Source organism: Phacochoerus africanus, chromosome 9 (genome assembly GCF_016906955.1).
Source record: "Phacochoerus africanus isolate WHEZ1 chromosome 9, ROS_Pafr_v1, whole genome shotgun sequence".
Classification (NCBI taxonomy): domain Eukaryota; kingdom Metazoa; phylum Chordata; class Mammalia; order Artiodactyla; family Suidae; genus Phacochoerus; species Phacochoerus africanus.
In genome coordinates, this window is record NC_062552.1 from 58927144 (window position 1) to 58951275 (window position 24132).

Below are 24132 nucleotides of genomic sequence, written 5' to 3' on the forward strand. Positions count from 1 at the left end.
ACAGGCTTAGTTTAGAAGGTGCTAGGCATGCAGCAACCTAGTTCATGCCAGCTTAGGTTGGGGATGTGAGCCCCAGGAAGAGCCCTGATTGGAGGAGCTGCCTTTTATTTTTTGCCATTTCTTGGGGCGCTCCCGAAGCATATGGAGGTTCCCAGGCTAGGGGTCGAATCAGAGCTGTAGCCGCCGGCTGACGCCACAGCCACAGCAACACGGGATCCGAGCCGCGTCTGAGACCTATACCACAGCTCACGGCAATGCCAGATCCTTAACCCACTGAGCAAGGCCAGGGATCGAACCCGCAACCCCATGGTTCCTAGTCGGATTCATTAACCACTGAACCACAACGGGAACTCCTGGAGGAGCTGCATTCTGGAAGTTTCTTGTTGCTGCAATTCTTCTACATTGTGTCCCCACTCCCATCACCAACTTCAGCTACGTCTGTGACCGTGGGTTCCTGCATTGCTGGATTCTCTCCTCACCTGAGAATTAATGGGCAGCAGGTGGCCTTGGGCCCACTGTGGAGCTGAATCCAAGGAGTCCCCAAGGAGAAAAAGGAAACTGGGAGGGGTGAAGCCAAGACTCCCTGGTGCCCCTCCCTGTCTGACAGAGGTTGGGGGTGAGCACATGGTCTACTGGCCAAGCTACCACCCCAGCTTCTTAAGCCCATGGATTTGGGGAAAATTACAAGGTGAGGTCTCTGGCTCTTTGCACTTCTGTCACTCAGAGCATCCCTTTCCAAGACTGAGTATGGAGCATCTAGGTTTGGTTTGAATGAGCAGGACCGCTTCTGACTCTCCTTGTCAGCTCATATGCAGATAGATCCCAGTCTCAAACTCAGAACCCTTCGAAGCTCAGAGTAAGGCCTGGTGGAAGACGGGGCAAGGCTGGGGTGGTGACTTGGGACTGGGCAGTCCTAAGGGCAGCCCTCAAAGACTAGTATACAGTAGGCACTTGATAAATGCTCGTGTAAAGAAGGCTTGGAGAGAGCTGGTGCTCCTAGTTCCAGGATAGGTCCAGGTCAAGGCTGCAGGGGACTTCTGCCTGGGGGGCCCCCACACTCAGGGTAGAAGCAATGATGGGCCTCAGGACTCCTCTGGGGGTCTAGAGCCCTGGCCATCCAGTCAGTGCTGTGGTCATCGCCAGGCAGCTGTACTGGGAGAAGCTGCTGGAAGTCCCTGGCGGCAGCCTTCCCCTGGCATGCCCCCAACCTCAACCCCATGGAGACCCCTTTAGAAGCCTTGCCCCCCCAATGAAATAATAATGACCATAATGAGAACAGTCACCCACACGTGTGCACAGCGCTTTACAGGTTACAAAGTGTTTCACATACATCATTTCATCAATTCCTCACAACAGCCCTGTGAGGTAGGCAGGGCGGGGAGTAGCGTTTCCATTTATACAGATGTGGAGACTGAGGCCCAGAGAGGGTCAATGACCTGTTCCAGGCCACACAGCAAGTCAACGGCAGAGCTGGGACCAGAGCTAGGCCCTGGTCCCTGGCTCTCTCCACTGACTGTGCTGTCCTCCAGGAGGACCCCAGCCCCTGTCCAGAGTCTCAGCCACACCCGAGCCAGGCCTCCGCCCCCTGGCAGTAGTGCTGCCTGGCAGCTCGGCAGACAGGCCCTTGCCCCCCCTGGGCAGCCCTGTTCCCTCCACCCGCTCCCTGCAAACAGCCAGCTCAGAGCTGGGCCCAGACCCGCCACCCAACCTGCTCTTGGCAACTGCCCTGGCTGGGTGGGCAGGCGAATGGGGCTGGAACCTCCTTCCCTGTTTTCCTGAGTGATCCCTCCCCACAGGGGAAGGGAAGAGAAAGGAGGAAGAGGAGGAGGAGGAAGAGAAAAACAAGAAACTGAGCTGGAAGAGGGCCCTGGAGCAATCAGGACGTCAAAAGTTTGCATTCCGACTAGCTAGAGGAAATAGTTTTTTTCTCTTTTTATTATTTCAAGTTTTCATAAAAATCCATAATTATTGAAACCCAAGTTACAGAGGAAGTTCGTAACTTTTTTTTTTTATTGAATTATTGACTGTGCCGCATGTTGGTTCATCAGCTTCGGACTCCAGTCTATCAATGTGTGCCCCTGTGCGGGTAGGGGTCCCCAGGCCTGGACTGCTGAGGTCCTGGTTGAAAGAGGGCAGGTGGTGAGGGCCGGCGGGGGGCAGCAGGGGACAGGGTGGGAGGGAGAAAAAGAGTGTGTGTGGAGGGGCGGGGAGGAGGTGGGGAGGACCAGGCGTGAGCGGCCGGGTGGCCAGGCCCCTTCCCCTGCCCGGCTCGCCCGGGGGTCCCTGCCCCCCGCCCCGTCCTCATATCATCTTCATATTGAACTTGCGAGGTGCGTCAGCGGAGCTGATGCCTGCGTCCGACTTGCGGGGCACATACTCAATCTCGATGTTGTGCTTCGTGTTGCCCTTGCCCCGGCTCCAGAGAAACAGCAGCACCAGACAGAAGAGGACGACGCCCAGGAAAGAGATGAAGCCCATGGTGGTGGCGATGATGAGGGTCTTGATGTCGAAGGGGAAAGGCACGGTGGCGCGGGTGCTGTTGGCCTCTCCCTCGCCCGGCTGGTTGGAGATGAAGGCGAAGGTCTTGTTGGGCTGATGGGGCCAGTCGGGCGAGTAGCTGCGCACATGCAGGTGGGCGGGCATCGAGTCGTTGCCGCCCGCGTTGGCCGCGATGCACAGGTATGTGCCGTTGTCCTGTACCTGGGCGTAGCGCACCTCCAGCGTGCCGTCGGGGAAGACCGTGAGCCGCCCGTTGCTCTTGGCCGAGACCAGGTGCTTGCGGGGCGACAGCCAGAGGATGGCGGGCGGAGGGTCGCCATCGGCCCGGCACACGAACTGCACCGTGTGGCCCTCGTCCACAAACACCTGCTGGGCCTTGCGGTCCCGGATGCGGGCGCGACGGCAGGTGAAGTAGTTGGGCAGAAGCACATCAGGGAAGTCCTTGAACTCCTTGCCCTGGACGAACTCCGGAGTGGCACATGTGGGCTGCTGCCGGTTGAAGTTGAGCCGCCAGCGGCGCCGGAACACCCACAGGAGCCGGCAGTCGCAGGCCAGCGGGTTGGAGTCCAGGATGAGCGTCTCCAGGTTGCCCACCGAGTGGAAGGCCGACTCCTCCAGCGTGGTCAGCTGGTTGCCAGAGACGTTGAGCACTCGCAGGTAGTTGAGGCCACGGAAGGCGTAGGGCTCCACCACAGCCAGCTGCCCACCCACCAGCTGGATCTCCTGCAGCCTTAGCAGCTCATGCAACATGGAGCCCTCGATGGTGCTGATGGGGTTGTAGGAGAGGTTGAGGAAGCGGAGATAGACCAGGTGGCGCACGGCCAGGTAGGGCACAGCGGTCAGGTTGCAGTGCGTGATGGACAGGGACGTCAAGTTGAGGCCGTAGAGACAGTTGGGAGTCATGGTGTCCAAGTAGGGCCAGTGGGAGATCTCCAAGACCTTGAGCCGGTACAACCTCTTGAAGGAATAGTCCCGGATGGCGTTGATGTTGAGGTGCCGGAGCCGCAGGACAATGAGACCGTGAAGGTGGGAAAGCGCCTCGGTGGGGATGGAGGTCAGGTTGCATTTCTCCAGCGTCAGCTGCTCCAGGCTGTTGAGGCCGCTGAAGGCTCGGTGGGAGATGTAGACGAGGTCGTTGTCGCCGACCTCCAGGGACTTGAGGTTGTACAGGTCCTGGAACATGTAATCCAGCAGGATAACGATCTTGTTCTCACTGATGTCCAGCTTGGTCAGGTTACTGAGGCCGGTGAAGACGCCCAGAGGGATGAGCTTCAGGCGGTTGCTGCGGAGCCCCAGTGTCCGGAGGTTGAAGAGGTTGTTGAAGGCGCCGGGCTCCACGGCGCTCACGATGTTCTCGTTGAGCTCCAGCTCCTCCAAGTGCGGGAAACTGGCAAACTCGTCCTGGTTGAGTGTTTTGATGCGGTTCTTGCCCAGGTCTAGCAGGCGGGTCTCAGTGGGGATACCCTCGGGCACAGCCACGAAGCGCTTGCGGTGGCAGAGCACGGCACGGTCCTGGGCGGAGCACTCACAGCGGGGCGGGCAGCCGGTGGCTGAGCCTGACAGAACAGAGCCCAGCACCAGCAGGAGGATGGGCTGCCAGCAGGCCAGGAGGGGGCTGGGCACGCTCCTCGCGCCCCCCGCCAGCATCCTCTCGCTCACCTGCGGCAGGAGGAAGCAGAGGACAGAGGGGGCAGTTAGAGGGTGGCGTTTCCTGGACCCCACCTGAGCCCTCTGTGGCCCTGTGCCCTCCTGCCCCATGAAGATGTCCTTGACACAGAGAGAGGCGGGGGTCCAGAGTGGCAGAGGACACCTGCCTGGGACCCCACAGTGAGGTCCAGATGCCCAGGCGAGAGGCCCTCCTGCCACGCCACGCTGCTTCCTCCTTGTCTCTTACCCTGCCCAGAGCCCTCCTAAAGGATCCTCCTCTGGCATCCCCGGGATCCAGGGATTCATGGAAGGGGAGGGGTCACTTCAGATGAGCCTGGTATTGGCACCCTGAGCTGTGTCTACCTCCTTTTTGTCTTACATTGTACAGGCGTGTGACTCCGCCTATGCATCCAGCACCCCAGCTGGTACCCTGAGCCTCAGCTTCCCCTAGGGCTCATCAGGAATAAAGCCAGACCTGCTGAGCTGCCCGCAGGGCTCATAGACGGGATCAAAGGGACTCAAAGACTGAGGCCCCCAGGAACAACCAGCAGAGGAACACATTTCTGAGGCTGCTGGGGCCCACCCTGTCAGCCTTCAGCCTGAGCATCCCCAGGCACAGATACCATGGTCCCCTCCCCATCCACACTCTGCTGAGCCCAAAGTCCAAGAATCCTGGGCAATCAGCACACCCCGTGGTTCCTGCCTGTATTTGGGAATCTGCTCACAAGGAGGGTTTCAGGATCAGTGGAGGCGCCCCCATCCAGAAAGCCAGAACCCAGCCCTGATAACCCCTGGTGGAATCTCTCCAACTCTCCCCTTCCTTTGGGCCGCCACAGTGACCCACCCAGGCTCCTGAGCTCAGACTCTCTGTACCTTCCTCTGGAATGCCCCTTTCTGTTAAAACCCTATTTTAAAGGCCTAATTTAGAGTCCCCTGCTCTGAGTTTTTCTGATCCCCAGTAGGAAGTGTTCTCCTCTCCAAAGACCCGCCCAGGCATCACCCATCTGTCTCTCTGGGTTCCAATCACCCTCCTCCCTCCTCCTAGTACCGGGGTTCCTGCAGCTGCTGGTCTGACGGGGTAGCAGTCAGACTCCCACAGCCCAGGACAACACAGGCAGCCCTGGAGGTGCCAGTTTACACCATGGCACTGGGGACATGAGGCTTGTTACAGCTGGGCCCTGCACAACACGCAGGACTTGGGTAGTGGTGACAAAGGAAACGGTGCCTGGAAGAGGGCCCGGCTTGAGTATGGGCTGCAGGTGGTGTGAGCAAGGGTTGTGCGGGACCTAGCCCCCCATTATGCTCTCCATGTTCAGAGGACACCTGCTCCCACTTGTGCCCAGACTGCCCTTCCCTCCTCTATTTCTGTTCCACGCCATGGGAAACTGGTCCATCAGGGTACATAGTGGGCTGGGAGCTTCTAAACTCCAGAGTCTGGACCAGATGGTCTTTGGGAGCTGAGCTGCAGCCCTTCCACTGCTCGGGGCCGGGCAGGGGGAGTGAAGACCCATCCCCCTCAGCCTGGCAGCCTTGGGGCTCTGCTGCCATCCACATACTCCACACTCGTGACCCCAAAGGGGGCTCACTGTAAGAAGAGGAGGCCCAGGCTAGAAGGGTCCCACCTTTCTGCCCCCAGCTCTGGCCCTTCTCCCACCCATCGAAGCTCCTCCCCAAGGAGAACTGTATCCAGCCTCTATTTCTAAAGCTACAGGTCTTCCCATCTGCATATACAGCAACCCTTAAGGCAACTGGAGCTCGGAGATCTTGTAGCTGCTCAAGGACACCCAGCCAGTAGAAGGAATAGATTTGAGATCAGGGCTCTGGTTTGTCAGACTTCTACGACTCCATACACTTTCCAGAGCTCCAGCCATCTCCTAGGACTGACGGGTGCTCCGTGGTTGTTGATCGACTAAGTGACTGATTAACCAGAGAGGGCTCCTGGTGTCGCTGACATGCTATGGAATCTGCAAGGTTTTGTTATTCCTGAGGGCTTTGTCCATGCCCCCTCCCCCAGCCCCTCTCATCCTCTTTCCAGACTATTCTGTGGTTTGGCCTCCTCCACCCCGCCCCCATCAGGCCATTTTCCAGTCACACACGCTCCAGTGACCCACCAGAAAAGCAAACATCCTGACAGGCGATCAATAAGTAATTGGGCTGGCAGCCGGGGCTGGCATGGGTTTGAGCCTGGGGACCTGGCGAGGTAAACAGGACTTTTAGCACCCAGCTCAGGCCAGAGCTGGCAGGTGGGGTAGGGGCTTCTGGAGAGGGTGCTAAGAAATGAAAGAGGGGATAGCAGGGCACAGACTACCCTGAGATGCTGGTAAGCCCCTCATACAGACAAGAATCTGGCCTTTGAAGGCTCCACCCCCTTGCCTCAACCTACCCACTGACCTCCTCCCAGAGGCCACCCAAGGGTCCCTGCTTTATCCTGCACATTTCTGCCTCAAAGTCCTCCATTTGAAGATCTCTCCCAGCATTACTATCTGGGCAGCCTTTGTAACCATCTGCCCCCAAAGGCCATCTCTTCCATGAAGCCCTCCTTGATCTACTCCTTCAGAAATCATCTCTGCCCACCACTCTAAAGCACCTCACATTTGTTACTAGTGACATTACATAACTGATGTATATAGTACATCTCATTCCAAAAAATGATTTGAACCAATGGCCAGAAAAATTATGTTACAAGATGATAAGGTAAAGCTAAAGAAGGCAAGCTGGTTAAGAAAGCAAGCCAGAAAATCCTATAAAATGATTTAAAGGTGAGAACCTCGTAGTGACCTGAGCAAAGAGGGAAACATGCTCCAAAGCCCTCGGCACTTGGCGCCTCTTCTGTGTCATATGTTTAATCCTGGGTCAGACCCTCACAGATGCATTTGTCTCACCTGCTAGAGAGTGAGGTACCTGAGGGGAGATGGTGTGTCTGCAGCCTCAGACCAAGGGATGACACAGAAGAGACTCCATTGAATGTTCTTTGGAAGGAAGTGAGTGTGCATGAGAGTTTTTGCAGGGGTTGAAGCCACTCTGATGGGACTTACACTGAGCAAAGAGAGACCTGGAGGATTCAAATACATTGGTAGAAAAACTGGTCGGCATTGCCCTTGGTGGCAGACCCGGCAGTTAGACCTACAGAGCAAGAGGCCCTACTCCATGGGACCAGGGCAGGCTCTCAGAAGGGCACATCCTCCGAAATGCTTCATCTCACCTTTTTTACAGGCAACTGTCCTGAAAGGCAGCACCATTGAGGCCTAGAGGGGCTAAGATGATTTCCCAGTTGGGCACGATACACTGGGCTGGGTCTCCTGGTCTAACGCCCCCCCATGGGGTCCCTGTCATCTAGGGATCCTGGTAGGGTCGTGTCTGATGGGGCCGCCAAAACTGCTGAGTGAGTAACGCGCTACTCTTGCCACCCTGGCACCGTTAATCCTGCCGGTTACTCCTGCAATGGCCAAGGAGAATTGTTTTATGCATTATAATCAGTGTTGTACTTTGGATCCTTGCCCCCTGAAGGGCTTCCTACAAGGGCTAGAGTTTAAAAACTGGACTAATACATACAAAGAAAATAAACATGGACGGCAGGCAGGTGGGTGGCAGAGGAGAGCCGCGGGGGCAGCCGAGCCATCAGACCTGTGCTGCCGAGGGCCGCCTGCCACCATCACACCCTCACTCATGTCTCAGGGTAGATACAGCCCGGCTCAATGGCTCCCACATCAGCCACTTCGCTGTGTGACCTCAAGGATGCTTGCCCTCTTGCTCTCTCCCCCACTGTGCAGGGAGGGACTGATTCCAGGGTCCCTGAGGGAAACCACAAAGGAACTGGATTTTCTCCAGCCAGAAAGTCAACATCCTCAAACCTGCTTAGGGAATGAAGAGGAGGAGGGGCTCGGGCCCCAAAGGGCAGTTCTACTGAGGCTGGAAGGATCTGTTTGAGGTTGGCCTCCCCAGTTGGGGCCTCCCATTGGGGCTGCCCTCCTAGGGCTCAACTGCTGGAGACAGAAGGGGTATGGGATCACCCTGGGGAACTTGGAGAACCCCGGAGGGGGTCCAGGGGTCATTCTCTCTCCTAAGGCAGCACCTGGAGACCCCCTTGGGGGATGGGTGTGCCTCCACTGCACTCGTAGCCCGGCCCATACCAGCGGGTTGGACTTCTGCACTTAGGGAAGGGGTGCGACAAGCATCTGCAAACCACCTGCTACAGACCACGTTTTAGGCTTTATCGTCACTGTCTTAGCAACCCTCACCCAGCATTCGAAGAAGGTATTTCTCATCCATTTTACAGATGAGAAAAGCTGATGCTTTCAAAAGGGAATTCTTTGGCCTTTAGGCCTAGGCTACAAAGCTAGGAGGCAGCAGAGCTCTGTTCCTTCGGGTCGGGCTGCCTGCCCCAAGAGCCACCAGGAGTGAAGCAGGACTTCCTTCAGACACACAGGCCACTGCAGACCCAAAGGAGGGGCAGGCAGGTGGGGCAGTGGCGGGGGAGGCCCCCAAGGCTGAGGGAAGGTATGAGTCCTTAGGTAGCTGCACCTAGATACCTTGTCCCCCAGTCCTGACAAAAAGCCTTTCCCCAATCATCGGAAAATGGTATGTTGAAACACATTGAATTTTTTCAGTGTTTTTCCCCCATACCATTCTCCTAGGCCTACTGCCTCTGTCTATGCTGGAATCTCAGCTCATTTGGGGTTGGCTGCAGCACACGATGGAAGGTTTAGTTATTTTTGGTTCACAGTATCAATATTTCATGGTGTTCCCACTCAGTGTGCCTCAGGGACCGCAGGGATCCCCAGCACACACAGGCACGAGATCCTTGGCATGGAGGTGCCCAGTGCCACCCATGCGGCCATGGCCCTCTGGGTTCTCAGCCTAGCTGTGGGACCTGGGACAGCTGGGCAGAGCTGCTTCCTCACTGGGAAATGAGGCTGTTAGGTGCGATCTCATCCTGTCCTGACAGCCTATATTCCTAAGGCTGGGTCTGCAGCAGGGAGGGAAGGAGGAGGGATGATGATGGCAGGCCTGGGAAGGGGGGCTGACGGCTTCAGGGACCTTCCTATGCCTTGTCGGCTGGCTGGTCAGCTTGCCGAAAGCCCTGTGACTGCATCCTGCCTCCTGCCCCCGAGGTGGGCTGATTCCTCAGAAAAGTAAAGGGACTTGCTGGGTCCCCAAAGATTGGAGGCAAAGTAAGCTCTAGATTCCTCGTGACTTGCCCTGTCCCCAAGTCCCTGCCTTCTGAAGTCCCTTTTTTGCCTTTAGCTCCAGAGCACAGAGCAGCTGGATCCATTTCATGATATGGTAAAGCACATTTGTGGGACGTGTAGCCGTTCAGAAGGAGTCGTGGCCATGTGGCTGAAAGGAGGCTGCTGTGGGGTGGAGCGAAGCCTGTCTAGAAAGTCCCTGATGGTGGCTCTCTCCTGGGGCCTGTCTCCCACAGCGAGGGTGGACCATCTGCCCTCAGCCTGGAGAGATCTCTCACTTGGCCTTCAGAATCCAAATAATCAAGGGTTATTTACCCAAAGCAGCTCTTTGCAAGGCAGGGATCCCTCTGGCTCTCTGGGGGGCCCATCCAGCACTGCTGGTGTGTTTACCTCTCTCCCTTCTTCCCTCTGTGGAGCTTCCGCTGCCTCCCCTTCTGTGTCCCCCAGACTGAAAGCCCCCAGGGCAGGGCTGCGCAGGATACAGCTCAGCACCAGCAGGCCTGGCTTCAGGGAGCAGATAACCCCCACAGACAGCTGCTGGGACAGCTTCCCAGAACAGCTCTCGACTCCTAGTCTAGGCTCCCTACAGAGGCTTCAAGAAGGAGGCGGTGTCGTGTGGGCTCAGGCTGAAATGCAGATACGTGTCCACCAGCCACGTCAGGGGCAGGAGGGGCGGCATTTTCAGCCGAGAATGATGCAGACAAGGGTGTGCAGAGTGGAGGTGACTGGTGGCCTGGCCCCTTCCAGAGCATCCAGGGGCTCCTAATTGCTTCTCTCCTACCCCAAATCCTGACCCGGGTCCCTGGATGCCTTTTAAAGATACTCCATTCCGGCTTTCCAGGGCTAATCCCTGCTGAGGTGTGAATGGCTGATAATGGCTTAAGGTGTGAGCCGCTAACAGGGGAAACTCAGCCTTCCCCGGCCAGTCTAATCCGGCAGGGCTATTCTGAGAGCCCGGAGGGGGAGGGCAGAGGCTGCCTCCTGGCAAATGGGGAGGGAGCATAGGGGGCACAAGGAACCCTGAGAGGAGGGGTTAGGACCCAGGCCGAGCTCTGGCCGGGGAAATGCAGACGGACGGTGGCCCATGGGCAGGCAGCTCCTGGGCAGGTCTGCCCACCGCCATCTATCTGCCCTCTCCCTCCTCCTCTTCCTTCAGCCCCTCCACCCCACTGGGAGAGAAAAATCAACCTGAAAGAAAATTGAGGTCATGTCCTTTGTCGTGTATAATTCTTTATTTTCCTCTTGCTCTTGGTTCTAGCCAAGAGTTACTGGGCCCCCGGGGTGTGTGTGTGTGTGTGTGTGTGTATGCGTGCGTGCGCTCGCGCAGGCACTCCTGTATCGCCTGCGTGGATGTGTGTGCTTGCTGTCCCTCCTCCCGCCACTGCCACTCCTCACTCTCCCTGGACCAGTGCCACCAGCCACATCTCTTAGGTGCACTTGGAAACTCAATCCTCTCCCAAAGGTGTTCACCTGGGCCCCTCAGCCCCGGCCAGGCTGGAGGATGCCGACTGGGCACAGTGGGGCTGCCCGCCTGTTTGCTAGGGGAGCTGCCCTGAGTGGCCCTGGGCAAGCACGGGTGCCCCCTGAACCTACGGGAGGGCTGCCCCTGCCCACCCCACCGCCCACCCCACCCAGCACAGCCGATCTCAGGAGCTGCCAGCCTTCCGGCCAGCCCACAGCCTCAGGCCATTTGCGGGATAAATTATGAATTTTAATTGTCAAAGCATCTTAGTGTTTAAAGGCTTCTATATATAGGCTTTGCCCTCCAGGAGCTGCCGTCTCAGTGGGGAGGCACGAGGTGGAGCAGGGCCTAGAGGAGGCCACTTCTGGGTGGGCAAAAGGCACTGGGCCCCAGCCAGGGCACCCTGCCCTGCTGTGTGAGCTTGGGTGAGTCCTGGACCTGGGTGAGTCATGCCTGCCCTTCCACAGGGTTGTTCTGAGGTGGGAGGCCAGCCGGGAAGCTAGGAGCCAGCCTGGGGGAAGGAACCAGGAGGGAGCCACTAGTTCTGGGAAGCTTCCTTGCTGTCTGTGCCGGGCCTATCCGGGTAGACTGCACTCCTCCTTGGATTGGTGCTGCTCTGGAATTGAAGAGGGGTAGGCAAGCAGCCATCTGGGGACCTGACGAGGCTCCAGGAAGTGCAGGCCTTGTACCACTTTTACCCCCCTTCCCATCTCTCTCCAGGTCTGAGAGGCCAACCCAGGCCCTCGGGGACAAGAAGGGTGCCCCTAAAGGCCACTGGCCCCATCTACCGCCTATGCCAGGGGACCCCTGGGAGGCACCTGCAGACATACCTTCCTCATCTCCAACGAGCCCCCCTCTGTCTGGAGCACCCCAGGGCCCTCTCCCCGATGCTCCAGCCCTCGGGCTCATTGACCTTGGGAACAGCTCAGGCTGGTCCATTTCAGGCTTTGAAGGCCTGGAAACCAGTCAGTCCCCACCTGGAAGGGCCACGAACCTTGGCTTAGACTGGGGGGGACGTCACAGCCTCAGAAACCCAGGGTGTGAATGGGGAAGCTGAAGGGAGTGGTGGATCTTGTGTGGGATTTGACAGCCAGAGACCTAATAAGTATAATGATGATGATGATGATTGGAAAAATCCGAATAGAGGGCTTTGGGTGTGCCAGGCATTATTCTAAGTACTTTACATAAAAAATTAATTTCATCTCACCACAACCTGTTGAGGTAGGACCTGTTATTTGTCTTATTTTGCAGACTGAAAAGACAGAAGCACAAAGAGGTTCTGTCATTTGCTCAAGGTCGCAAAGAGGTTTCTGTAACTTGCTCAAGGTCACAAAGCTAGCATGGCATGAATTCAGACATGAACTTGTTTCATCTTCATGACAATCCGATGAAGTTGGTATTATTATTCCCATTTTACAGATCAGAGAACTGGGGCACAGAGAGTGATGCGACCTGCCCCAAATCACCCCGGGGGTACGTGGCGGAGCTGGAATTAGGCCCGAGGCAGCTAAGACCACAGGTTGTCCTGACGACTCTGGTAGACAGCTTCTCCATGACTCAAGTTCAAGGGCTGCTGAGCTGCGTGCTTGTGGGCAAGTGGCTTCGTATTTCGAGGCTCTAAACTTCTCATTTAGAAAAGGGGATGGCAGATTTTATAGTGCCCTCACAGGGCTGGAAGCAGAGAATTCATGGAGAGAGAAGGGACAAGACATTTATATGGAGCACATAAACTAAATGCTTTGCAGAATGACCCCACCAACCCTCACCACATACCCTGGGACGGGAGTACTATTAGCCCCACTTTACTGATGAGGAACTGGGGTCCCAAGCCATTAATTCACCTGCCAAAGGTCAATGAGCTTGCTTAACTCCAGAGGCAGGATAACCTTAAACACCACTGCACAGGTGAGGAAACTGAGGCCCAAGAGCATCAGGGACTTACTTGTCCAAGGTCCACGGCATCACAGGGTTAGGGCCTAGGAAGAACCCCAGGCTCCTGCCTGCAGCCACCTTCCCTCCCCAACATCATGTGAGGGTCACAGAGCCTCTCCATTCATGGTGTGACCAGGTCAGGGACAGGTGAAGCTCTGCATGATTGCTGCCTCGAAAGGGAGAAACGACTTTCAAACAACCCCCCAATACACTAAAACCCAGGTCTAGTGAGTTATTTATAACATGGACAGGCAACCTATAAATAAAAACACTTGCCCCCTCCCCCCCTTGGCACTGACTCTTCAGAGCCCTCTCTGCTCAAGAGAATCTTGGCCAACCTCTTGCTCAAGCCAATTTTTCCAACCAAGTGTATATACTAAGGCTCTCGGTGTCAAGAGGAGATGCACCCCTCTGGTCAGACACATACTGGTGGTGTGTTCTGCTCAGGCACAAGTGATGCCATCGCCTGGCTGCCCATTCACAAGAAGCCCAGATTTGGGAGGGCCTGGCATCTCTGCAAATTTCTAAGGGGTGTCCCCAGGCAGAGGGTGCAAAGGGTCTAGCGCAGGCCCACAGGGCGAGGCCAAGACCCACTGGCAGAGTCCCAGAGGAGTCGCAGAGGAGGCCCATTCAGTAAGGAATCAAATGGAAGATCAGATAGTTCAGGATGGAAGATGTGTCTTGGTGGACAGTGAGTGAGCAGGCTGTCACGAGAGGTGTGCAAGCAGAGACCATGGATCGGGGACACTACAAGAAGACTCCTCTGCTGGGATCCACACCTCAGCCATGCCTCTTAGCTCTGAGATACCCCCATCATCCACTCAAATGAAGGCACTTGACATGGCCAGCCCCCCAACAGCATCTGCAGTCCTGCACGGGTCCAGGCAGACAAAACCTGCTGGCTGAGCCGCCACCCCTCCCAGGGCCTGGAGCAGGTTCTCTGCAGAGGGAAGCAAAGGAGGTGGCAGAGGGAGATCAATTCTCCGAAATGGGAAAAAATAGAAAAACACACACACACACGCCACACACCCTAATAACATGTAATAAGAGGTTGGAGATGAGGAACAATGCCCTGGTAATGTCACCCTGGCGGCAATCAATTTGGGTGTCACATGAAATAGGCATAATTATTCCACCAGCCCCGTCACTCATCTCTAACCAGCTCCAGGGCCCCAGGCCTGGGTGGCGAAAGCAGTGTGGGATCAAGTGTTTGTGCACCAGGCTGGCAGAAGGAACTGCTCCCAACGAGCTTACCAGCCAGGCTTCTCGGCCCCTGCGGATATGCAGGGGCTTCACGGCCTCAAGGAGGGGGCCTTGTAAATGCCTAGGAGCCACCTTGCACAGCCCCCCTTCAGTCTCTCAGTGGGCAAGGGCAGTTAGGGAGGGCTCCCCAAGGATGTGGGAATGAAAGAGGGAAAACATATATTTGTTCCTTAGCGTTCTCTCCTTGGGTCACCAAATTCTTATTAAGCACCCACCAAGGCCGAGCCCTGTGCCAGGTGCCAGGGTATACAGACGGGGTTTATCGGGAGGCTATGCATTATTAAAATCATGAAGCACAGGTTCCCGCCACCTCCTAAGCTAGGACCACCCTTGCCCATCTTGTTGGTGAACACAGAACCACTAGGGTTCCAGGGGCCCTAAATGTGTGGGGACTTAGTTTCTCCTGGCTCCTCCTTCATTCCCACTTCCCTGGGAAGTCCTCCCCGATGGCTCTTGCCCATCCCTGAGCTCAGGGTTTGTACGGACAGCGTCCCAACACTTGGAGAAACCGAAGAGCAAAGGGGATGATTACATAGTATGCGAGCATCCGCTACACACTGGCTGCTGCCCGTCTCAACCCCCATCCCATACATCAGAAACTGTGAACTCCAGAAATGCAAATCCAGGTCATAATGTAAGAGCATTTAAGGCGCATTTCATCAGGAAAAGTCAAGATGCCTGACCATCCTGAGTGTAGATGAGGGCGGGGAGTGACAGGGATACTCCTCTCCTGCTGGGGGAAGCATATCTGGTCCGACCAATTGGAAAACCACAGTGGCACATTTCTTAGTAAAGTCGAACATGAACATGCCCTAAGGCCCAGCAATTCTGCTCCTTGCTACGTGCCCCAGAGATGCTCTGCGTATTGTTTCAGAGGAAGGGACAAGAAGGTTCACCAGCATTGTCAGAGCAAAAGGAGAAACAACCCACAGGCCCATTAATAGAAGAAGAAGAAGAAATACAGTTTACGTTGAAACAACAGACCATTACACCTCAGTAAAATGAATGAATTACATCTACCATTATTGACAACAGTGGGGATGAAGCTTAGGAATAGGACGATGAAGAAAAACGGCAAATTACAGGGGCCCACGTACAGTGTTCATGCTCCTGTTACAAAGTTCAAAAATAGCGAAATCTGAGTAATTTATCTATATTGAAATACAAGGTTTTTAAAAGGCAAGAGAAGGCTAAATAGATAATGTAGGGTAGCAGTTGCCAAGGGATGGAGTGAGAAGAAAAACAGGGGATGATGTATGTCGTTATTAAAGTGTTAGTGCTCGGGTTGGGGAGTAGGGCCCTGATGTTCATTATATGAAGAGCAGCAGTAGTAAATATATTGATTAATTAATTAACAGGCTGTGCCTAGACCGATGAGAAAGAGTCCCAGACCACAGGTCAGGAAGAAGGCATTGGGCAAGTCATTCTACTTCTCTGGCTCTCGGTTTTCTCAGCTATGAAATCAGATCTCTGAACCAGATTTGACTGAGAGCACAGCATTGATATGAACTCTGAGAGCACAGCATTGATAGCAGTTCTGGAGAGTTTAGTGTGTACCAGGCATTGTTCGAAATGCTTTGCACACATGATCATACTCAGTCTTCATAATGGCCCCCTTGTTATCCTCAATTTATGGAGGCCCAAGAGATTAAGTAACTTGCCCCACATCCCAGAGTGAGATGTTCGTAGAGCTGAGATGTGAACCCAGGCATCTGGCTTCAGGGACCACATGCAACAACCTCACTATTAAATAACATTGGAGGAACTGAACACACATGAGCAGGAGACGGCTGTCAGCACAACTCTACCGGATCCACAGAACCCAAGGATGTTAATTCATTCTTTCAGCACATAATAAACAAAGGTCAGCATGCCTTAAATGCATTTGGAAATGAACTTACCTTCCCACACTCTTTCTACCAAAAAAAAAAAAAAAAAAAAACCATCCCTGATGCTGGAATCCTGCTTTCTGTGTCTCTGCCAAGTCTTCTACTCCCTCCAGAGATACCCAGTCTCTCTCTCTTCCTGGAGGTCCTCTGCCTGCCTCAGCCCCCAGGAACAAATCCCATCCTTCTCTAAGTGCGGCTGTGTGCTACTGAATACTCTGCCTTGGCTCTCCCCAACCCCTGCCTGGGGCATCCTTGACATCACCTATCCCTGTCCATCCATTACAGGCTAAAGACACTGTGTCCCCTTCAGGTAGTTCTTGCCACCAGAACCAGCTGCTCCCTGGTGGCTCCAGCATCTTCCCTATTCCAGGGGCCAGGCAGGGGAGCCCAAGAGATGGGTACAGGATTGCCCAGGTGTTCAAGGCAATCCATGGGGGCCATGGGAGAGCCCAGCCCAGAGCAGAGCAGGGCAGATCAGGATGTGTAGAATAAATGCGTGAATGAATTAGGTGGTACAATATTAGGCACAAACCAGTATGATTCTTTCTACACTGTGGGTGCCTGGAGAAGAAGGGTCAGTGACATGGAGAAGTCAGGGAGGCTTCCTAGAGAAGGGGCCAGGAGAAGCAAAGACTTTTGGGTAGGAATGCTGAACCAAGCCAGGTGATGGGGGGATATGTGGGATATGTAAGGGGATTGGTGGGAACAGAACAGAGAGCCATTAATGGGTAACCATCAGGAAGGAGGGACCCTGGGGCTGGAAGGCCACCATCCTTCCAAAGAGCACAGAACAGCTAGACCAAGAGACCCCAGCCAGCAAAACCAAGTCTCTGGCTCTGAAACCACCACCACTGAAAGCCTCCCCTCCCTGGTGCTTCTCTAGCCCCAGAGGACTCACTTCCTCAAACCTGCACCTGACACACTGCCTCATGCTTCCATGGGACCCTGTGCAAATCGCTGGACTGCTTCATTTCTTAACAGGAATGCATTTCCTCCAACCCCCAGACCCAATCATGATCTTCTCACCATTTGCTTTGGTGGCACCTGGACAGCAGCACCAGATGAGCCATCACGGGTACCAGGGATCCTGTGTGGCTTTTTGCTGAACAATGACCCACCCTCACGAGACTTTTTTTTTTTTTTTTTTTTTACTTTGGTATCCCCCTAGATATCCTAGTGTATATATACTAGAAAATATCTAGTATAGGGGAGCTGATCCCTAGGATCAAAGAGAACTACTGCAAGGGGGAGAGCAGTCTCCCCATTGCCCTCAGCCCACAGGCCATGATACCTTGGCCCTGAGCACCCACTCATCTCCTAAAACCTGACTCTTTGGATGAGGGACCCACTCTAACTCCAGAAACTGGGGAGCATTGCAGCCTTGACCAAGCCCTCCCTACCAAGGGCCACCTCACACTTTAATTGGCAGGGAGTGGGAGAGGGGACAGAGACAACAAAGATGCCACAGGGAGCCTGCCCTTGCTTATGCTAAGCCCCCCTCCAGGAGGGGCAGCTGGGTGCGGTCAGGAAGCCCTATCTGGGTTCCGAGGAGTTCTTGGCCTCTCCCCTCTGCAACCTCATCCCCTCTCCCCTGCCTCAGGCTATGGGAAGAAAGCAGGAAGGGCAGGCAAGCTGTCCCAGCAAACCAGGTGCTGGCATCTTTCCAGAGGTGTAAGGACTCTGAGCCCCTCCTGGCCCAAACAAGGACAAAGGGCTGGAAGCAGCTGACCCTCCCTTCCTTCATAGTGCTGCTCACTGGCTGTGGGGAAGCCCCAGGCTCTCTGCCGCCTGGATGCCCCGGCTCATTTCTCCCTGGGCATGGGAGGCACCAGTGCTGGAGACTCTGGCATAATGACCAGCAGGGCTGAGCCGGAGCCGTGGGCCAGGTTGGGCTGCACAACCTCCAGCTGGCTGCCCAAGACGAGCATAGGAAACCTGGGGGAGGGCTGGGCTGGCAGGGAAGGGGCTTGCCCAGATGGCACTGTCCCCACCTCAGGTTTCCTGCACTCCCACCCCACCAGGGCAGAGCTGTTGCCCTACTCCCAGATGCCCCATTTCCCCAGCCCGACCCCAGGACCTCTGAGAACAAAGAAGAGATGCCGACACTGGCACACCAGGGCTGGGACCCAGGACAAGAGATAGGAGGACATGGCGGGGTGGGCCTGACCCCACCCCTCCTCAAAGTGGGATCCACCTGGAGGTGCCTGGGGGATCGGGAAGCCCACAGCCCTCCTTGCAGAGGTAGGGGGTCGAGAAGGAGGCCTCTTCTACTCAGCTGGTTCCCATCTCCCACCAGGTCTGCTTCAGAATGAAAAGTGGGGCAGGAGGAAGTGGGAAGCAAGGGCTGAAGACAAAGGGGAGGCCCCTAAATGGTTCCTGGGTCCTCCTCAACCCCAAGTCCCTCTCTCCCACTCTCCTAGCCCCCATTTGCCTTTTCCTCTCCCTCGATGGGCAGGAGCTAGAAAGAGGCTGCTCCAGGTTAGGGGAGGGAGGTGGTGCCCAGCCCGGTGCCTGTGGAGAAAGCCCGTCCCTGACCTGCATCCACCGGCTTAGGGAACCTGGTGCTGTGCTGGCTAGGGCTGCCTGGGGGTGTCTAGGGTCTATGGAGAGAGGCGGGCACCCCGTGCTAGGGACTTATCCTCCAGGGTGACCAGTGCTCAGAAAAGGAGGGGGGGCAGAGGACGAACAGCACTGGGACCCCTCCACAGCTCCGGGTCCTAGCTAGTCAACCTGGAATTTGTTGGAGTGGGAGGTACGGGAAAGCAGGAATCTTCATTTCTAGGGCTTTGGGGGGGGGGTGGAATCAGATCTGTGACCCCTAAGCGGGTCTAGGTGACGCTGGGGTGCCCCACAGCCCCAGGAGGGCGCAGCCCAGGCTAACGGCGGCCCCCAGGGGCGCTCGCCGCCGGGCTGCCTACTCGGGGCTGGGCCGCGGCCGCCGGGCTCACCTGCATCTCGGGCGCGCTGTCCGTCCGCTCAGCTCGGTCACCAATCGCATGTCTCCCCCGCCGGGCCCCAGCCCCTGCCCAGCCCCCTCCTCCGTCTACTCCTCCTCCTCCTCCTCCGACACCTCCGCCCGGCAGTCCGCTCGCCCTCGCGGGGCTAGCCGTTCGTCTGTCTGTCTGTCTCTCCCACGCCTGCCGGAGCCAAGCTGGTGCCGGGGCCGGGGCAAGGGCCGGGGAGTGGGCAGGGGGGAGGCCGCGGCCCCGGCGGGCGGAGGGGCGGGCGTGCTCAGGACGCACGACGCGGGCTCCACGAGCCTGGTTCTGCGCCCCGGGCCGGCCTGGAGCGGCCGCCGCCGCCGCCTCTGCCGCTGGGGCCGGGGTCGAGGCCAGGCGCGCTCCTCAATGGGGCCGGGGCCAGGGCTGACGCCGGCGGGCAGCGGCCGCGCATGCTGCTCGGAGCCCCGCGTCGGGAGAGAGGCCGGAGCGGCGCGGATGGGGACTCCACGCGCTCCGGGGCCGGTACCAAGACCCGCCGCCGCCTGCGCTGTCGCCGGCCGTCCGCTCCGGCTCCCGCGCCGGCTCCCGCCCCGGCTCCGCGCTCTGCCGCGGCGCGGGGAGGGAGCGCGAGGAGCGAGGAGCGAGCCAGGGAGGGAGGAGGGACCGAGGGAGGGAGGGAGCAAGCTAGCGGCGGGAGCCGGGCGGGGGAGGAGAAGGCGCGGCCGCCAAACCGAGGCGGGGGGAGGTAAGGTGGGGCGCTCCTTTCAGCGACGGGGGCGGAGTGCGAGGAGCGTCCCGACCACCGCCCTGCACGGATGGGGCAGCGAAACTGGCCAGGGGGCGCAGACAAGGGGCGCGCCAGCCTTGCGCGATGGCCGTTACCCGCGTCCCTCAGCCCCGCACACGGCCGCGCCCCTACGAGTCCCGCGCCGCGGCGGCCCAGGGGAGTCTGGCCTGCGGTCCTCCCCGGGGTGTGTGCGCACCCTCGCGTGGCCTCTCGCCTGTACATGTGAGCGCATGAGTGTGTTCACACATGTTAACTGGGGTTACTGCACAATGCCGTGTGGACCGACACACGCACGTGAACCGGCAAGGCTCCCCACCAGCCCAGGGTTGTTTGGAGGACGGCGTGGGAAGGGTCAGGCCGGGAGCCTCGGTCCTGCGCCTTGTCCCTTCTCAGAGTTGTCTGAGAATCCCTGTTGGGCTCACAACCTGGCGGCCTCGGAGCAAGGTAGGAAGAGAGGGAAGCTCCAGGGGAGTGCGAGGAAGGAGCGCCAGCCCCGCAGCTCTACCCGAAGCGGGGTCTTGCGCCTTCTTTTGCAGCCTGGGTCCCCGCCCAGCCTGGTTTCCTTGCCCAGCAGAGGGCAGCAGGCAGCTCTGGCCGGCTCTAGGCACAGGCACTGCACCCAGCGGCCAGCAGAGGGCAACGCAGAGCCTCAATGTGGGCTTGGCTGTCCCTCACCCCCCTCCCCAAAGGTCCAGGGGATTCTGAGTTGAGGCCATATACTTAGGCCTAAGGAAAGAGACTTCTTTTCAGAAACCGGGATCGTCCTTGACCGGCAGACAGAGAATCGGCTGACAGGGGTGTCTTGGCAAAGCCCACAGAGTGAGCTACAACCTTTGGGACCTCACTTCCTTCCACTGTACATCCCCTTCCATTTCCTTGAAGCCAGATACCCTTTAACACTAAACTAGATTGGTTAGAATAACCATCAATGCTGACATCACCTGGCAGCTCGCCCTTCTCCAGTGCTGGGAGTGCATCCCATGAGCACATCAGTGCTCCTGATACCGGGTAGGAGTCCCCGCAGAAAAGGATGCTAAGGCTCCCAGGGGAGGGAGTGGGAGACTGGCCCAAGGCCTCTCCATGTCTGGGGCAAACGCGAGGATCCTGCTCCCAGTGCCCCGTCCTGCATGGAGCCTGCTTAACATTCACTGCAGATACCTGGCTGGCATGGTGGGGCCACCAGTCTGTCCCCACCCCAGCACCATCTTACTTTTCCACTATTCAGCCTCACAGGCAGTCCAAAGAGTTGCACAGACATTCTGTTCTAGCTAAACAGAGTTGGGTACTTCTCAGGCTCACTGCCGCACCACGCTCTGGACAGTTCTGCCTGGAGAACCATCTCCTGTCTTCTACGTCTATGTCCATCCTCACTCTAGGCCTAAGTGGAGCTACCTCTTAGCAAGTGAGGATACTGTGCTGGGCACTCTGCATTCATCCTCCAACAACCCTGGGAGGCGGCGCTGTTGGCCCCCTGTGACAGAGAAAAGGCACCCCAGGACCAGAGAGTTTCTGTGGCTTCCCAGGGGTCAGTTAGTTAAGCCATGAATAGAGGATTGGAATCGCTTTCCAGCCCCACCCCCACCCCCCCCGTAAGCCAGGAGGGGGCAGGCTTGGCAGAGGGTCTTATGGGTGGGAGGGGAAGAAAGAAACCGACACAGGAGGCCCCCTCCCTTCAAGAGCCCAGCGCAGGCGGCTCCCTGGCCCCTCAACTCTGTCGCCTGGACCCCCTTCCCAGGCTCCCCGGCTCCCCCACCCCGGCTGTTTGTGTGAGTTACCCGTGAGCTCCCGCCCTCCCGCGCCGCCTCCTCCCACCAGCCCGACAGGAATAGACACTCTCGCTCTGCGTAAAGGCTCCGCCAGGCTCCCGGCGGGCGCGCAGACCCGCTGCGGGGCGGGGGCGGGGGCGGGGGCTATTCCTGGTGCGGCGACTGACGCAGGCACTGCACGGCCACCGCAGATCTCCGCCCCCGACTCACCTGCTCCCTGCCTCAGTGATCTCGACGGAGAAATGGGGCAGAGCCTTACTGCCCCCACCCTCAATCCCCAGATGCTGGCTAAGGAAGTTGGAGTCCCGGGGTGAGGTCTTCTGGAGCCCGCGATTGTCCCTCTGTACCTTGGAGCGGCAGGGGTGACCAAGGAGTTGTGTGTCTGGGAGGAACTGTCGCAGTCTTAGTTCTCCATTGTAAATAGTATCCAAGCCGTTTCCCCTTCTGCTTCTCTGAAAGAAATGATCCCTCCCAGCCCTCTGTCTTATATACACCCGGGCAAATAATGGGGAAGGGGAAGCATTGAGGGGAAGAACTTAGAGGAAATCCTTTTTGAGGTCCCATCCTGGGCCTGGTAGGGTGCCAGCCGCTGGCCTTGTCATCAGAGACTCCATATAAGGGAGGGGGCCTGTCACATGGCACAGGTTTCTTTCCTCTCCTGTCTGGTGGGGTGGTCCCCAACAAGGCCCTCTCAGGGATCCAAGGGCCATGCTAACTGTGCAACATCGGAATGACCCAGTCTAAGACTTCACTGGCACAAGCTGAGGTCACGCCCTGGAGCTGCAGCTGAAGAATATTCACCCAGGGCTCCAAGACTTTGTTCTTACTGGCCCACCTGCTCGGCATGCCCTCTCCTTGGTTCCCACCTGTGCTTCAAGACCAAAGGAGGGCCATTTCCTTCTACTTCTGTCTCTCCTCCTCAGGCTGAAATGCCCTTCCAGGCAAATCTCCTTCCTCTCTGTCCTCAGACTAGGAGCTCCCAAGAGCAGGCCTGAGACAGCATGTCTCCAGAGTGGGCACACAGCAGATCCTGGCTTTGGGGTGAAAACTCCCAATAAGCAGGAATTGATGGCTGGAAGAAGCAGGCAGGCTGCTGCAGCCTGGGCACTCACAGCAAAGCAGAGCAGCTGGAATGGGTCTATCAGGGGACTCTGGAGGAGGGGCAGGACCCTCTAATATTTATTTGGCTCCCTCTGAAAGCCAGGCTCTGTGCTATGCTTTACATACTTCATCTCACTTCAGGATTGGGATTTGCTATCCTCATTGTACAGATGAAAAAAACTGAGGCTCCGGGAGGGCTGGTGACTTGCCCAAGTTTACTCTGTGTAAGAGGTAGAGCTGGGTTTGGAAGCTCTGCGTGTGGTGTCAGAGCACAAGCCCTGCTCTCCCTGACTCTTGAGAAGCCAAGGAGGCAGGACCCAGTCCCCCGAGGCACAGGAAAGAAGGGATGGCACACATAGATCTGCCTGCATGCCTGCTTTGTGCTGGTCCTGCCTGTTTGCATCCCAGCAGCTCTTGGGGTTTTACGATGATGATTATTTCTGAAGGCACTTGAAATTAATGACAGCTCTAAAATGCCTGGGACAGTGGAGTCATTGCTGAGACCTCTAATTAGCAAGAAAAACAGAGACCAGGAGCCAGGGATGCAGGTGGGGGCTGGGCAAATGGCACCAGGCATGGAGCAGGGTTGGGGGGCTGGGTTAGAGCCAGCATCCAGCTAGAGGTTCCTGTGGAGCAGGTGGACCCCATGTTCCACTTTATGCCACAAATATGATTCTGAGCACTTTTATTCATTTGCTGTGTCACCTTCGGGGGAGTCACTGGCCCTCCTTGGGTGAAAGTTTCCCCAGTTATGCAATAAGGGGTTGGCCTGGGGTCTCTTAAGTTCAGGGCTCTGTGGGGAGAGTGAGATGAAGACACAAGGGGGGGCTCCTTGAAGGCTCCTGAGATTCTAGAAGGCTGAAGCCCAGAAGCTGGGGGCCCTTTAGCCTCCGGGAGCCACCGAAGAAGCCCTGCAGCCCTGCATGCTGGCTTGCTGAGGCTGCTGATATAATGAAGTCCTAAAGACTCAGGCTGGAGTGAAGTGGATCAGGAAGTGGCAGAAAATCCATAGGTCAGAACCCTGTGCTGGTGCAGCTGTGGAGGGGGTGAGGGATGAGGGACCCTCTGAGGGGGCTGGGAGGAAAGTCACCTCTAAGAGGCAGACCCAGAGCTGTGTCCAGGGTTTGGGCCTTCCCGCTCCCTCTTAATTCCTTCCCTAAGAGTCAGAAGGGACGCAGGGACTCCAGAGTCCCACCTGAGCATGTTACAGAGGGTCTGACCGAGGTACCTAAAAGGGAAAGGACTTACTCAAGGACACTGATCCGGGTGCACCCTTGCTTTTGGTCGGCCACATCCTTCATGGGACAGCTGGCACAGGGAGGGGCACTTATTTGCAAAGCGGCTGGCCCAGCTGGTTGTGGAGATGTGCTGGTTGGCACGGAGAGACACCCACGGGGGGTACAGGCTGAGGCCAAGACTCTAAGGGCAGGGGTGTGGAAAGCCCACCCTCATTTCCTTGTGGCACCCTCTTCCCTGGCAGCCCCCACTGCAGGCATGTCTTATTGATCACTGACAGCTTTCTCAGACTCTAGACTCACTTCCTTGACTCCTCCCTCCAATGCAGAGTACTGTGTGGCCCCCTCCTTCCAGAAGCCTCCTCTAACCACCTCAGTCTCCTGCTCTGAGTCGGCCTTTGTATGCATGGGCACCTCTCTAAG

At 56.9% G+C, this 24132-nt stretch overlaps 1 protein-coding gene across 3 annotated transcripts; it reads right to left on the reverse strand.

Annotated features, from left to right (window-relative positions):
• Positions 1-1917: 1917 nt before the first annotated feature.
• Positions 1918-21819, reverse strand: LINGO1 (leucine rich repeat and Ig domain containing 1). Of its 3 annotated transcripts, none has more exons than XM_047796625.1 (2): positions 21721-21819; positions 1918-4158 (listed from the first exon to the last, which is right to left on the reverse strand). In XM_047796625.1, the coding sequence occupies exon 2, from the start codon at positions 4144-4146 to the stop codon at positions 2302-2304; it is 1845 nt and encodes a 614-aa protein (XP_047652581.1). In that variant the 5' UTR covers positions 4147-4158; positions 21721-21819; the 3' UTR covers positions 1918-2301. The 3 variants fall into 3 exon arrangements, with proteins under 3 accessions (XP_047652581.1, XP_047652580.1, XP_047652579.1); XM_047796624.1 differs by lacking the exon at positions 21721-21819 and adding an exon at positions 21584-21698; XM_047796623.1 differs by lacking the exon at positions 21721-21819 and adding an exon at positions 18827-19446.
• Between the last annotated feature and the right edge of the window lie 2313 nt (positions 21820-24132).